The sequence below is a fragment of the Calypte anna genome, chromosome 1 (genome assembly GCF_003957555.1).
Source record: "Calypte anna isolate BGI_N300 chromosome 1, bCalAnn1_v1.p, whole genome shotgun sequence".
NCBI lineage: Eukaryota > Metazoa > Chordata > Aves > Apodiformes > Trochilidae > Calypte > Calypte anna.
In genome coordinates, this window is record NC_044244.1 from 94,490,560 (window position 1) to 94,505,583 (window position 15,024).

Genomic DNA, 15,024 nt, shown 5'->3' on the forward strand with positions numbered 1-15,024 from the left:
AAATTCTTTGAGAAAAGATCCTGCTTTTACTTAGTATGTAGCACAATAAAGATGAGGACCTTCTGGATAAGACTGTAGATGGTGCTATATTGTAAATAATAGCAATGTGATGCTTTAGTCTCTTTAAAGAGTTTCTTAGATAAACATTTAGCACATGGTGCTTACGTAAAGCAGTCTGTTCAGAAACTTCCTCCGGGACACAGCTGCTCCTTACTACACATCTCTAGCTTATAATAGTCTATGTTAAGACAAATGAGCACTGTGCAACTGCTGGGCATTAGGTTAATTTAGTGTATTTTTCTATATCTTCTTGACTTCTGTAGACTTTTGATTGAGTTCTCAGCTGGGTTGCCTTCCAGACAATTGTCCAGATGAGATTTTGGGGGCAGGTGTTAACTGTGGAAGCCTAGTTAGTATTAAACATCCCTGTCTCATTGCTACGGACTTTGTAGATGATACTTTTATATTTTTTTCCTGGTCATTGTTCTTCTCAAAAGACCTAATTGAAAATATCTGTCAAAACATGTCTCTGGTTTCTCTCTTCTTCACACACTCTCACCCTCAGCCCCATTAATTGGACACGTATTGTGTTTGTGTGGGAAGGAAGGAGTCTCTGTAGCAGTATAGCAATATTGCTGGGAAAGAACATTAAAATGGATAAAGGGATTTCCTAGTGGTATAAATATCTGCACACGACCTCCCTGTGATCTGGAGACCTCCTGTATATGTATATGCAGGTACAAAGCTGGACTAGAGCCTGAGCTGCTGTTAATCACGCAGGATCTGTTCTGTAAGAAAACAGGGACCAGTGGCTCTTTAGCCTGTTGGAGGGTATGACTTGCCAAGCATTTTCTTCATCTGACACCTTTGTACCCTTGAATTCTGACTCTTCTCCCTCTCTGCCTCTGATCATGCATCACAGCGCCGCAGAGTGCCTGCCGGTTTCTAACCATGCCACCAATGTTGTGTCTCCAGGTACTTTCAACAAAGATTCTTGCTCTCAGTAACTCTCATTTGTAATGATTTTGGATGATACATGTTCACTGAGTTCTGTAATGTTAAAGTATCTGGTATCAGTGTTATGTGTGATTAGGACTACATTAAACTAGAAGCATTTTCACAAAACTCTGCATTATGACTGAATCAGGAAAACCCCAAATATTTGTGTTTTAGGTAAGTTTGTAGCTTGCTCTGAGTTTTTTACAAGATTAGGCTCAAGTATGTTACCAATGCAATAACTTAGAACAGCTTCACGCTGTAGTGGTTGTTGTGGCTAGACAGTCTTCAGTGACAAGTGTCATGTAAATCAATTGAAAGTTTATTTATTATATAACCACAAATTAAAATAGAAACTACTTGAAATAGGGAATGTATTTATAACACCTCAGGTACAAATATTATCTCAAGAAGGAAAAACATTGCATTACAAAACATACTTCTGAGAGAAGACTAAGATTTTTGTTATAAATCGGTGGCAAAATTCTCAGCAATATTTTTTGATTTTGTGTTTGAGTATGGAATGAAATCAACTGTATATGATTACCTAGGACTATGTAACCACTAAACTATCTGAGACTCAGAGAGAGTTTTTTTGCAGGCAAAATACGGGAATTGTAAGCTTTTGGGAAAAGAAATAGTTTTGTTTTCTTTGAAATTACATTGAGGTAAGAATCTTACTTGGACTCTTAACAAGAAACTAGCCTTCTACTGAAATGGTAATAAAACGTTTTAATAATAAGAAAAAACATGTATGAAAACTGATCACTGGTGGTAGAAAATAGGATCTTACACATTCAGGCAGGAGTATAAACTAATCCTAATGTCTGTTGGTTTGCAGTGGTAGTAGGGAGCAGGAGAATTTAAATTTTTTATGAGGCCAAGTTTATGTATCTATGCCATAGTGGTATTTTCCGGATTAATCTGTTTCATAATAAAAAGCATATGGTTATTCCCAGACAAAAGCATTTGCTGTTCTCCTTCAGATCTCAGTTTTGATATTTTGTACCTACAAACACCATTGTAGTCAGTGGGAATTTTGTTTGCAAGATCACATCTGGTAAATGACCCTGTGCGAATAGAAGCAGTAATAGAGGGTGCTAACTATACTGAGTGAAGGTTTACAGATTTCATACATAGATTCAGAAACTGTAATAAACAATGCCATTCTGGGGAAAGAATCTAAGACATTTTCCTTTTGCACAAAGAAAAATCTATGCAAAATTATTATATGTGAAAGAATTTTGAATAATGACTTATGCTGAATGTAAATTTTTTAAAATGCGCATAATGATTCTGCATCAAAAAATAGAGATTAATATAGTTCTGTTCAAATGCTAAACCATGCCATAGAGTTGATGTTCTGCTGTATCCTTAAAACTTTGCTGTTATTTAATTTTAATAGCATCATCCTTGCTGTTTGATTTTAAATCTTTATTAGCAACTTGAAAATATTATTTTTTGCCTAAAAGCTACAGTCTGTGCATTATGAAATAATAATTTTAAAAAAGACCAGTGAACAGATAGTATGTCAACAGAAAAATTGCATTGCTGCAAATGCATTACTATTATTGCAATCTTTAGTTTCAATGCATTTATACTAGTGTAAACATGCCTGTTGTAGTGGATTTTATATATATGTAAGTGCACCTAAACAGGAGATTCCACTTCCACTGTTAAGATTACTGTTGTAAAATACAGAGATTCTGATTCCTAGGGTTTTTTATGGTGTTTTGAACAATTGGAATATGTGCTCTAAAGTGCAATTACACATTTCTGAATGTTCATGAAAATGAATTTTTAATATACTTTACAGCAGTTTTAGAGGGGACCATATATACAATTCTGTGCCTACTCGTGCACAAGAAACTGCCATACCTCTCGTTTTGCATTCAGTAAATCAAATATCAGATTCTTCAGGCACTGGTGATCTCTAGCTACAGATCTGAAACACCCCTGTGAATGCACTAGAGATAAATTCAGAGTGCAGTTGTTGGTGCTGATGATGGGAAATGTTGATTTAGGTCTAACATTTTAGAAGAGGCTGGAGCTGATCACCCAGTTTCCCTTCCACCCTGCCAAAGCACTCTGAAATGTTTTCAGTGGATGGGCACTTTAAGGAAATGTGACTCCTGGATACTTCAAAGCAGATGTTGCAAACTGTTGTTTGTGCAGGTCTTCAGATATGCATAAAATATTGCCTTCCTTAATACCTGTTTCTACTGTGCCATTTGCACAATCAGTTTTCTGGGAACATAGAGAAAGTTTTCATGAAAGATTAAATTAAGTGTTGAGTGAAAGTTGTGTGGGGAATGAAGCTGGTCTTCTCCTGGAGACTTCAATGCTTCACCTGTTCAGCAGTACATGTAAATCGAGTTATGCCCATAGATTATGTTAATAATAATGCATTGTCACAGCATGACAATTTCTGGTCTTGGCTCAAAGGGCATCTTGCTATTTATACTGGTAGTCTGCTGCCACCTGGCCAAGTTTCTGGACTTCCTGATGTGTTAGACTGATGGTTATTGCCCAGAGTTAAATGCTTACAGAAGGCACACTAAAACTCTGTAAAATGGTACTGTCTGCCTCTGAACTTAAAGGCTATGTCTTGAATCCTCACCTGCTTTCTCACCAGTCTGGTCTGTTTTGTCTTTCTTCCAAACTCCTACCTGATCCTGTATCTGCTTTGCCATGATGACTTTGGGAAACGCTTTTGCAGGCCTTCATTACTCTGTGCCCTCCTGTCATTATGGAAATCAACCATCTACCTACGGGGTGATGGCAGGTAAGAGACATACCCTCAGCTGGGTGAAATACTAGCATGTTGATTTTTATCTGTTTTCCTTTAGAAGAAATGATTCAAGACAGTGGCTTAAAGAGGACAGGATGGAGGTTAAGGCTCTAAAGAGGGGTTAGGAAATTAAGGGTTGGTCCCCAAAGCTCTGTGTTTAATTTATTGTGTTGGGGACATTGAGGGTTGGACACTGTGATCTTAGAGGTGCAGCCCTGACTGGAGCCATAAAATAAAATGCTGGCATAATGAAAAGCAGCAGGTAGATCATATGCATGATTTGGGATTTTTACATTCACTAATGTATGCTAGCAACCTGCTCAATTTTCTGTGTCCCAGGCTGAGTAAGAAAGAGAAACTTGTTCCATGCAAGTTCAAGTAGCCATTAATTATAATAATGCCATGAACCAAATTAACACAAGTGCCAGGAGATAATCGTGAATCAGAGGTAATCCAAAATCAAACTCAGCATTTTATTTTACTCAAGAATGAAGGAAGTAGTAGAGTAAATCAGCATAGATTAATATATTTGCGTAGGGACTCTTAAGGGACAGAGAGCAGACTTCAGAATGCTCAAAAGCCCAAATGCTCCTGTTTTATTGTGCATTTATGTGTCTGAGGCAAACATGCCTGGTATTGCTCAGATCCCTGGGAAGAGTTATTAGGTATTTAACAAAAACTATTGCTCAGAAGTTAATTTTGTTTCATTTCAAAGAAAGTCCATCTAAATTTTTTTGTAAATTTGTAAATTGTAAATTTTATCTTTACTTTTTTTTTTTTTTTCCTAGGTATCAAGCCTGCAACTCCAGAGATGCTATCAGCAAGTCTGTCCCAGAGTCGCATCTTACAGACATGCAGTATGCCACATCCCAATGTGGTCAATGGTGTCAGCACCTTGCAAAGCAAGTCCTCTCTCGTAGTCTTTCTCTCTATTCTTAAAGAAAGTCTCTTTTATTAAGCTTATCTTGTGTGAAGTTTATAAAATTTTACATAAGGTTAGAACCTCCAGCACTAGTGGGAGGAATCAGGATAGTGAAGGCAAGAAAAGTAAATGCAGAAAGGGGTGGGAGACCAATGAAATTGTTAGTTCTACTTCAAAGTTTTTTTCAATTAGAAAACAGAAAAGGATGTCTTGAGAATCTGGAATTTACTAGCTGCTTTAGATACACTGAAGAGAATTAATATATCTCCAATGATTTTATTTTCTTTCCCCCTCAGGTCAGAGACTCTTTAGGTCTAGGTACAGTATCTGACAAAAGAACATTTTTTGCTCTTAATTGAATCTTCTTGCTAAGTCTGATACATGTAACCAAATGTATCATGAGGTAGTTTTGCTTTGGGGTTGAGCAATTTCTTTTTAAGCCAAAAGGACATTCTGATTATGTTTGGTTTAAGTTTTTTTTTCTTTGAACTCTTACATGTGTACTTTTCTCAAAAAATTTTATTCCACAGTTTAACCAAGGTAGTATCTTGTCTGGGCATCAAATGGTATTTACATGGAAATGTTCTTTGCACTAGAAAACAGAGACTGGCACATTTTAGGTGACTGAAAATTATATAGATACATTAATCTCACTGTGCCATTTGATTCCAGCTGAGGTCCTGGATTGTTGTTTAAGTTTAGACAATTTGTCATCTTATTTAAGTGCATCACAGTTTGCAATGAAAAAGGTTGGCATGGCCCGTGAAGTGTCTGTCTTTTTGACAAGTGAGAGACCACATCTCCTAAGAGATCCTTGGTCTTGGGTACCTTTGCTCATGTTCTATAATAATAACACAGATATCAGTTATGAGATAATGACAGCGTGTTTTGTATTCTGTAGCAGTGGAGAACAACTGTACTAAAGGTGGGTTGGGTTTTTTTTTGGTGTTGCTTAGGTAGTCTGACCCCTTGCCTTTACAAGTTCCCAGAGCATGCCCTGAGTGCCAGCTCGTGTGCCCTGGGCCACAGCTTCACACCCATGCACCAGTCCCTCCTCACAGAGGATCCCAATGCAGCAGACTTCAAGCAGGAGTTTCGCAGAAGAAGCAAGTCTGTTGAAGAACCTGTTGACATGGACTCTCCTGAAATCAGGGAACTGGAGAAATTTGCTAATGAATTCAAGCTGAGGAGGATAAAGTTGGGTATGTAAAGCTTTGTGTTCACAAACAAAAGGCTGAGAAATTCTAATGGAAGTCCAGTTATTTCTGGTTTTTTTTTATGGTCTAGCCTCTGCGCTTGCCTTATCATAATTCTAATCCTGAATCACAGTGTTAAACTTTCTCCATTCCTAGAAGACTCTCAAAGAATTAATGAACTTCAGGTTTTTGAAGCTTAATACTCAGAAAATTACTTTAAACTTTCCTGCCCTTAAATTATCTATCTCAAGTGCAAAGTATTGATGTTCATTAAGTTACATTCAAGTAGCAGGCACGTTATCTTGGCACAGCCTCAAATGAAGAGTTGTAATTTTTATAACAGTTGCAAAATAAGGCATCCTCCATAAATCCAGCTTTATAAATATAAAGAAATTGTATGGTAATTACAGGTATCTATGCACTATTTCAAACAGCAGTAAGCTAGTTTGTTCCATTTGCAGGATAAAAATAAGTCCTGAAACAAAAAATTAAGATTTAAAACAGTATTTGCCTCTTGGCCAGTTTTGTTTTATGTATTTTGTTTTATGTATTTAATGCCAGCTACATCAATTGAAAGGTTTGGTAGGCCTGAAGCTGTTAATTATAATTATTGTTGCATATTCATCCTGAATTTTTGAGGGAACAAAACTTCCTCTGATGCAAACAGATGGCACAGAGCCTATAAGACTGGCTTTAATGCTCTGATGGGAAAAATGCAGTTTTCAGAGGGAAACTAATCTGATGTTCAGCTTCACAATGGAAGACAGAGCTAATACGGGCTGTGTCTGAGGCTGAGGTGCACAGAGTGAGTGCAATCAAAATGGAGGTTAAAAGCTGCCTTGTGAGACATTCAACATCTAAAGAGATTGCACCCATTGTGACACAGAGACAGAAAAGGAGGACGATAAAGCCAGGTCCCTGAATGTGGCAGACAAACATTTAGAGCACTGAACAGGAGCTGCTGTTAAAAAGGCAGCACAATGGAGCTAAACTGAAGAAGTGTGCCCTGGATGATTGGGCAGTGAGGTGGATCAGGAGCTGGCTGATGGGTAGGAGCAAGAGAGTTGTAGTCAATGGGATGGAGTCTAATTGGAAGTCTTTTTCTAGTAGAGTCCCTCAAGGGTCAGGGACCCCTGATTCAATATATTTATTGATGACCTGGATGAGGAAATGGGGTGTACTATCAGCAATTTTGCTGATGACACAAAACTGGGAGGAGTGGCTGACACCCCAGAAGACTGTGCTGCCATTCAGAGGGACCTTGACAGGCTGGAGAGTTGGGCAGGGAGAAATTTAATGAATTACAACAAGGGCAAACATAGAGTCTTGCATCTGGGAAAGAACAACCCCAGGTACAAGTATAAGTCTCCTTCTCTCATTCAAAGCCTACCTGGATGTGTTCCTGTGTGACCTCCTTTAGGTGACCCTGCTTGGCAAGGGGGGTTGGACTAAATGATCTTTTGAGGTTCCTTTCAACCCCTGAATTTCTATGATTCTATGATTCTAGCTGCACAGCAACTACAACATTTCTCTGATGGCTCTAGCTTAGTTGAACTAATAACACCAGGGATCAGCTTATTGCCATTATCCCATCCATAGAAGGAAAGATATAGTTCTGGAACCTTGAATCCTTCTCAAATCCCTAACCTTGGAGTGTGAAAGTCCACTAAAACAGTATGATACTCCACTGAAACAAACAGGAAACTAAACACACCTCTGAGGTGAGATCAGTTACCTTCTGCAGAAAAGTCCATCCTGAAGACACTGAAGGCTCACACTCTTCATAAAAGTTAGCAGCAAAGGGCTAAGTTTCAAGGAAAGTAACACTTTCTCAAAAACTCCAAAGTGAATTTTTTCTGCTTGTTTTTGACAGGCTATACACAAACCAATGTTGGAGAAGCACTGGCTGCTGTGCACGGCTCTGAATTCAGCCAGACTACTATCTGTCGTTTTGAAAACTTGCAGCTGAGCTTCAAGAATGCATGCAAACTGAAATCTATACTGTCCAAGTGGCTGGAGGAGGCAGAACAAGTAGGAGGTAGAGAATTGAAATCCTCTAAATATTGATTTGCATTCAAAGCAGAATTCCAGATTTATGTTGGAAGACTAGTATGTGTCTTCTATCGATTAGAGTCTGTTTAACCAGCTTTAAACACTAAGCTGTGCTTATATTAAATCATGGTTATCTGTTTTGTGTGAGCAAGGAGGGTATAGAATAACAGAAACATCACTTACTGATGTAATGTGTAAAAACACACTTGCTGGAAATAGTTTCTCCAGTCCCATCCCATCAAACTCCTTATAGCTTAAGTGAGAGCTGTTAGGTAGGATATAGGGACAGCCCATTAAGCAGCAAATGGGGATTCTTCATTGACAAACGACTCTTCCTTCAAGCTCTTGGCATATGAGATTTGACCATGGGGAAAAGGATTTGACTCCATCTGAGACAGTAGACTTTAAACCTGAAGAAGAATAGCATGGTATAGAAGGTTTTGATGCAACCTTTTTGCTGCTAGAGGGTTCCCATCCTTTTGTCCACTTACTTTCCAGTTGCAGGAAGAGTCATAGGGTTCACTGGGTGAAGTTCTTTAGAACAAGTTGGTTCATTTAAAAGAAATAGGTTGTTCTAAAGAACAGCCTTTTCAGCTGGATCAATTGCAGATGCTGGGAAGCAGTATGCTTGGAGGTGGCATTAAAGCCAGGACTACCACTGTGCCTTACTCACCTAGCACAGGAAGAAAGAAAAGATGATCTTAATACTAGTTTTGAGATTTGCCATTGTATTCAATAGAAGGAAACATTGTTAAACAGCTGTTTCTGCCAGACACTTCAGTTCCTTTGAAGCTTCCTTTCCCTGTACTGTACCAGAGACTCTCCTAATGTATCTGGAACATTGCAAGTATCACTTGTAAGGGGCTTGGGGTGTACAGAAGCTGTTGTCCGTGTCAGCAGTGTTACAGGCTTGAGCTGCAAGGTAAGATGATGTGTGCAGTAAGGTCACTGAGAAGTTAGGGGAGACTTGTTCATTAGAAAGTGAAGCAGAAGAGGTAGATGAATAAATGGGACTGGAAGCCAAGAACAAAGGAGGATAAGCCAAGGGTTGTGGAAATGGACTCCGTCTAACCCTGCAGGGCAGGAGGAAGAAGGTGTGTAAAAGGGAGGGGCTGAAGTCCAGCTCTAAAGGTACATAGGCACAGAGCCAGGGCTGTTTGCAGCTTTACTCATGGCACACCATTTTTGCTTATAACCATTTATAGCTGGAGGTAACACAGTGACCAACCACCTTCAAGAAAAAAGGTGCTCATATGTGTAGTGTTGCTCTTATTCAGCAGCATTATCTGACAGCTTTTCCCTGTCTTCAAAGAAAGGGACTTTTTTTCTGGAGATAATTGTGCTTGTTTTCCATCCCTTGTGGAAGGTAACTTGGTTTATTTTTAATGCAGCTTTATACAGTGAAAAAGTTGGAGTGAATGAGCGGAAGAGGAAGCGCAGAACCACCATAAGGTAATAAATATTTATGTAACCCCTTTGGCTAAGATGCTTCTTCTGGGCTTTAAATCAAAGTGTTCTTTTCTATTAATCAATCTCTATTCCTAGTGCTTCACTATTTCAAAACTTTCCAGTGGAAAATAACAAAATAGCCCTCCAAACCTCCAGTTTTCCAAATACACTGGTTTTTTTTTTCAAAATACAACATACTTAGAAAGAAAAAATATTTTATTCTAATTCTGCCTAAGTTATATGATATATATATAGTGAATATGGTACCAAAGCACCTTTGTTTTCATTTTGGGAGGGTCTACATTATACCAAATTAAATTGCACTATTTTACCAGAGAGCTGAGGGCTGGGAAGTTTGAAAGCAAACTTTTACACAAAGAAATGTATTGCTATCCCTATCCTCTGTCATTGCATTCTCTTGAGTTCCCGAAGAAGTGTTTTAATGAACCAAACTGAAAAGAAGATGCCATTTTAGGAACTTCTTTGTCCTACTTCAACATCTCTGGTGGACAACAACTACCATTTATTTAGCCTCAACTCCATATGGAAATCAAGTAGGCTGGTAAATCATATTACAAAAAAACAAACCAAACCAAAATTATCAAAGAGGCAAAATGAGAACTTGGGGTAGTTCTTTCTCCTTTAGATATCCCAGACTCTTACAAACTTTGGTGAAGAATTCATTCAGGAGGCTTCTAAGGAGCTGCAGCATTCTCTCACAAGGAGGGAATCTGGCTGGCTCTGGACACAACCCTGGTGCTGCCAGGCCCTACTTGGTACAGTGAAGTGCCTGTTCTTTGATCAGGGATCATTCCTGATGTGCTGTGCCACCTCCAGGTGATGCACGCTGCTTTATGAGTAGCCTCCAAACCCCACAACCACAACATGTACCTTTTCTTTTCACATTTAACTTGAGGTGTTTTTTTGAGTCATATTGCCTTTAATACAAGGAATAAAGTGAGTATTTCTCTCTGACTTTTAAAGTAAATATTCCTCTAGTGGGATATTACCCAATTAGGGGTGAGTTGGGGATGGGAGATGCTTTATAGCTTGTTTGTTTATCACAGCACCTCACAAGAGATGAAGCTTTAGTCTTGGAAGGCCACTTTGTCCTCAGTCTCTCTCCAAGCCAGTGAAAACTTGAGTTGCAGTGCCAAGACCTTGCCCTGGTCTGTGCAGTAGCAAGAGAGCTGTGAGTTTTGAGCATCTCTGTCCTAGGTGGTTTTCACTGGCTAGATGAGTCCACTGAAGACTGCTGATCTAATACAGTGCGTTTTGGGTTTTGGTGTTGTTTTTAAATAGCTATTGAGGAAATCAGTCTTCATATTAAGCATTTTTCAATTATTTCTCCTTTTATATCTAACTCCACTATACTAGGAGTATCAAATATGGCAGGCTCTCAAGAGCACAGATACCTGAGCAGAAGTTCAGGGCCAAATCCCAAATAGTAGGAAAATATTAACTGTTCCACTAAACAATTGTTCCTGTTAGTCAAAACCAATGATGTTTCTATACTTCTGTGTTATCAGAACACTATGCTATTAATTAGGAAGTTTTGGTCATGCTACTAAATATTGCAAAATAGACCTATATAAATAAAATATAAATAAAAGACCAACAACATATTACAGATAGAGTAATGAAATAACTGTAACTCCAGCAGATATTTTGTATTTTTCTGTAACAGAAAAAGCTTCACCTAAATTTCCAGGATAATGCATGAAGTGCCCTCTTGTGTCCAAAGATATTACAGCTACTGCTAAAGCCAGTTTTGGATGCACCCTGGTGGCACACAAGCCTGTCACATTTATTATTTGTTTCCTGAGAATACATAAGATGAACAGGAAGAAAATTCTATCTAACAATAATTCTTAATCATTTTTTTTATTAAACCACTTTATTTTGGTCATTGCCGACTGTGAGGAAAAAATTAAAGCAGACTTTTAGAAAATACAAAGATTGCTAAAACATCTTGCCATCATCTTTTTGATTTCTAGAAATAATCTAGCACTGTCTGTATAACAAAATGAGATGCAGAACTTGATACAGTATAAAATATTTTCCAAATTGTGAGTGATGAAGCTCTTCCACATTGTAAACACAAATAATCTGTTATAACCTGGTAACCCCAGTAATGTGCATTTGGTAAACAGCCATGGCAGCAGTGTGACTGGGGTAGAATGGGTGGTCAGGCTTGCTCCAGTTCCTGTGATCCCTTTCATGTGTAGCTAATAGCTGTATCTCCTAGAGAACACCAGGCACAAACATTTTAGGATTACTACTGAAACTCCACTGAACTTGATACTAGTTTTGCATTTAAATTGTTATGTTCTGAAATTCTGCATGTCAGCAAAGAGCTCTGTGGGTTTCCTTTACATAGAAAAAGAAAAAATTAACCAAGTCATTGCCTTCAGTACTCTTACTTGACCCTTCTGAACCTGTAGTGAAAGCCTTCATATGTCAGAAAAGTTTTTAAAAGTGACATTTTATTCCTTTATCCAGTATTGCTGCCAAAGAAGCCCTAGAGAGGCATTTTGGGGAACAAAGTAAGCCTTCTTCTCAGGAGATTATGAGGATGGCTGAGGGTCTCAATCTTGAGAAAGAGGTTGTGAGAGTTTGGTTTTGCAACAGAAGACAAAGAGAAAAAAGAGTGAAGACAAGTTTACATCAGAACACCTTTAGTTCTATTATCAAGGAGCATCATGAATGCCGGTAAAACTTTTCCATGTATAGATGTGGATTTCTGTTTTGCTTTTTGTAGATGTTGTAAAATTGTTGGAAAAAAAATAATCAGAACTTGCTCTTACAAGTTAGCCAGATGTAGTTTGTAGGCCTATTTTACCGTAAAAGACTGAAAACAGATTAAATGCTACTGCATATACTTAAAGTGCTGGAAGTCTTTGATTAAATGCAAAATCCCTACTACGCATTATTCGACTAGAAATTCTTTCCAAGTTACACAAGTAGTTGCAGTTTCCCTGTGCTGTGCCTCTCTTGCCTTTTAGTGATTAGTGGAAAACTCCATGTAGCTGCCCTAAACATCAAGAAAAAAAGTGTTTATATAGCACGTGAAGAAAGGTTACAAAGCTTGCTATCTGCAGCTACACTACTGGAGGTACTTTGCCTCTGCATGTCCACCCACCATGTGCTCTACCCCCACCCCACAGTGCCTGGCTAAGTGTGCTCACCTTTGCAAGACTGTAAGCCACCAGGCACCTGGGAGGGTCTCACCTCCAGCAGTGAACACTGAGCATCAGTGAGAAATAAAGATTCAAAGAAGAGGAGATGAGAAAGTGATTTTAAACAAGCAGAAGTGACACTGCTGAATATCCTCGTGGGCAAGGATGGGATCTACCCACGCAAAGATCCGAGAGCCAGGCAGGGGAACACAAGCTGAAGATCTCTCTTTTCAAGGAACAGCTCAAACTCAGCTACCTGCTCACATTAGGTGTACTCCTCTGCAGGAATAATTTTTGGTAAATTCCTCATGTAAATTCAGGTCAAAGTCATTAGAAATGTGCCTTAATTGCTGTCATTATTTACAGTAGAGTAAGCTTACCAGTGTGGAGGTGTCAACCCTCTTCCTGCTGCGTGCTCTGTCTCAGCTTACCATCTGATTACCTTAAATGAGTGTGAAGTAGAAGTGACTTTTATTTTTATGCTTGTTATCAAAGGTAATTCTTGCTAATTTATTATATGTCTTGAAGTTTGATTTTGAGAGGGTTAGCTATGAAAATTGGGATACAATTTACCTCACCTTAAGACTTTGTGACCTAAGGGAAAAAAAATAGAGAATTATCAGAGGGGTTATTAGCTTGGGCTTTCTATATACTGTATCTTTTTCCAACTAAATCCATGGATGTACTTCTACTAGAGACAGTGTGCCAACCCAAAACACAAAGGCCCTCGTGCTCTGAAAAGAGTACCCACACAGAGCATTCAGTGGACTGTACATTCCCCCTCTCTTACACCCCACTAACTGAAAATAATTCTTTATTTGTCATCCTCTAGACTAGAGAATCAGGGGAAATAAAAAAACCAAAAAACCACAAACAGTGCCAGAGCTCCACCTATCAGAAAACCAGGCACTGAGAAACTGACTTTATGACTGTAGTACTCACCAGGGATAGATCATCCAGCCATCTCATCAGCCCTGCTCATTGTTATTAGAATAGCCCATTACCATATATGTGTTTTGGACTGTTTTCCCAGGACTGAAATTAAGTGCATACATGCAAGTAGTAATGGCCAGATACATTTTATCTTTCCATGAAATAGACCTGATGATTTAGAAAATGTCTAGATAATAGGCCCACAGAAAGCAAAAGGAGTTTAATGTTCAAGATCACTTAGAAGTAGTGTGTACAAGCTAAGTGTTGTCTCTCTAGTGTACATTAAATTATCTCTAATACCCATTACAGTGATGGTAGGCATATTCAGCTATGGAAATTAGGCTTTTTTTTTTTTTTAAATACATTTTAATGGATGAATGTATTGCTATAACCCCTTAATTTAGAAGAAAATTTCAATTTAATAACTCAAAAGGGAGAAACTGTGCTAGGTACTCTCTTCAGGTTGTTCTCATCAACCACATCTCTCACCCACTACAGCAGAGAAAGCTCAAGCCTTAGCCTTGATCCACCACACATTTATTGACAGATCAGGGGCTTTCCAAAAGGATGATAGATACATGTGAGATGAATAACAATCACCAAACGTGGTGGCATGCATTTGTGTTCCTCTGATGTTATGTGATCAAATGTTATGTATGTTGAAACTATCTGATATATATATAGTTTTTATTTATATTCTAAGTTATTTTCTTAATTATAAAAGGCTTCCTAGAAATGCTATAAGCCTTTACTTCCTCCCAATAAAAACCAAATAAATGTGTTTGACATTTCAGGTAATGCTTTGTAGTTCTTTTTTGGTAATACTTTACTTTTTTAGTCATGTATTATCTTGATGTCCTTGTTCATTTTACCATACTGTAACAGTTAATTCAAGAGCAGACTTACTGTGACATTGCAATTTCTAGTCTTACAAAAAGTCTCACAAGTGAAGGCTAGTTGCAGAAGTAAAATAAATATGAAAATAAAATGAAAGGTGATACATAATGCCATTTCCTCATGAAAGAAGGAGCAGTCACCATTTAAGCACATCTAGCTGTTGTCTTGGAAATACATATTAATTAAATCAGAATTGTTTAAAGGGAAAAAAGCTGGAGGAAATCAAGTTAATGTGTTGCAGCTGCAGCTATTAGATTTGGAGAGAGTGGAAATTCTGTAGGAACAGCTTCTGGGGAATTACCACCAATCACTATCAGGTAAAATCACACTTGATAAGGCTTCCATGGGAGAGCTCTATAAGCTTACATATAAGTGTCTTGTTGGTCTTTTGACTAACATGGGCTATGTTGTTTTTCTTTGAGATGCTTATGTTTTGGGTTTGGTTTTTTTTTTCTTGCTCTTACTTTTCTCATGGTAACTTTAGGGAGGGTGTTAAAGCTAGAATAGAAGACAAAACAAAATGATATGTCAATGCATAGATCTGTGGTTCACCTGTCTCCAAAGTTGTGTGTAACATTCTGTCCCCATCACCTGAAGGTTACAACAAAT

General features: G+C 38.2%; 1 protein-coding gene across 4 annotated transcripts; it reads left to right on the plus strand.

The window, feature by feature from the left end:
- Positions 1-833: 833 nt before the first annotated feature.
- Positions 834-12,122, plus strand: POU1F1 (POU class 1 homeobox 1). Of its 4 annotated transcripts, XM_008502992.1 has the most exons (8): positions 834-975; positions 1,802-1,803; positions 3,716-3,781; positions 4,576-4,693; positions 5,670-5,911; positions 7,779-7,943; positions 9,349-9,409; positions 11,909-12,122. In XM_008502992.1, the coding sequence occupies exons 3-8, from the start codon at positions 3,775-3,777 to the stop codon at positions 12,120-12,122; spliced, it is 807 nt and encodes a 268-aa protein (XP_008501214.1). In that variant the 5' UTR covers positions 834-975; positions 1,802-1,803; positions 3,716-3,774. The 4 variants fall into 4 exon arrangements, with proteins under 4 accessions (XP_008501214.1, XP_008501206.1, XP_008501187.1 ...); XM_008502984.1 differs by lacking the exons at positions 1,802-1,803; positions 4,576-4,693 and adding an exon at positions 2,917-2,922 and having other exon boundaries at positions 5,666-5,911; XM_008502965.2 differs by lacking the exon at positions 1,802-1,803.
- Positions 12,123-15,024: the final 2,902 nt, after the last annotated feature.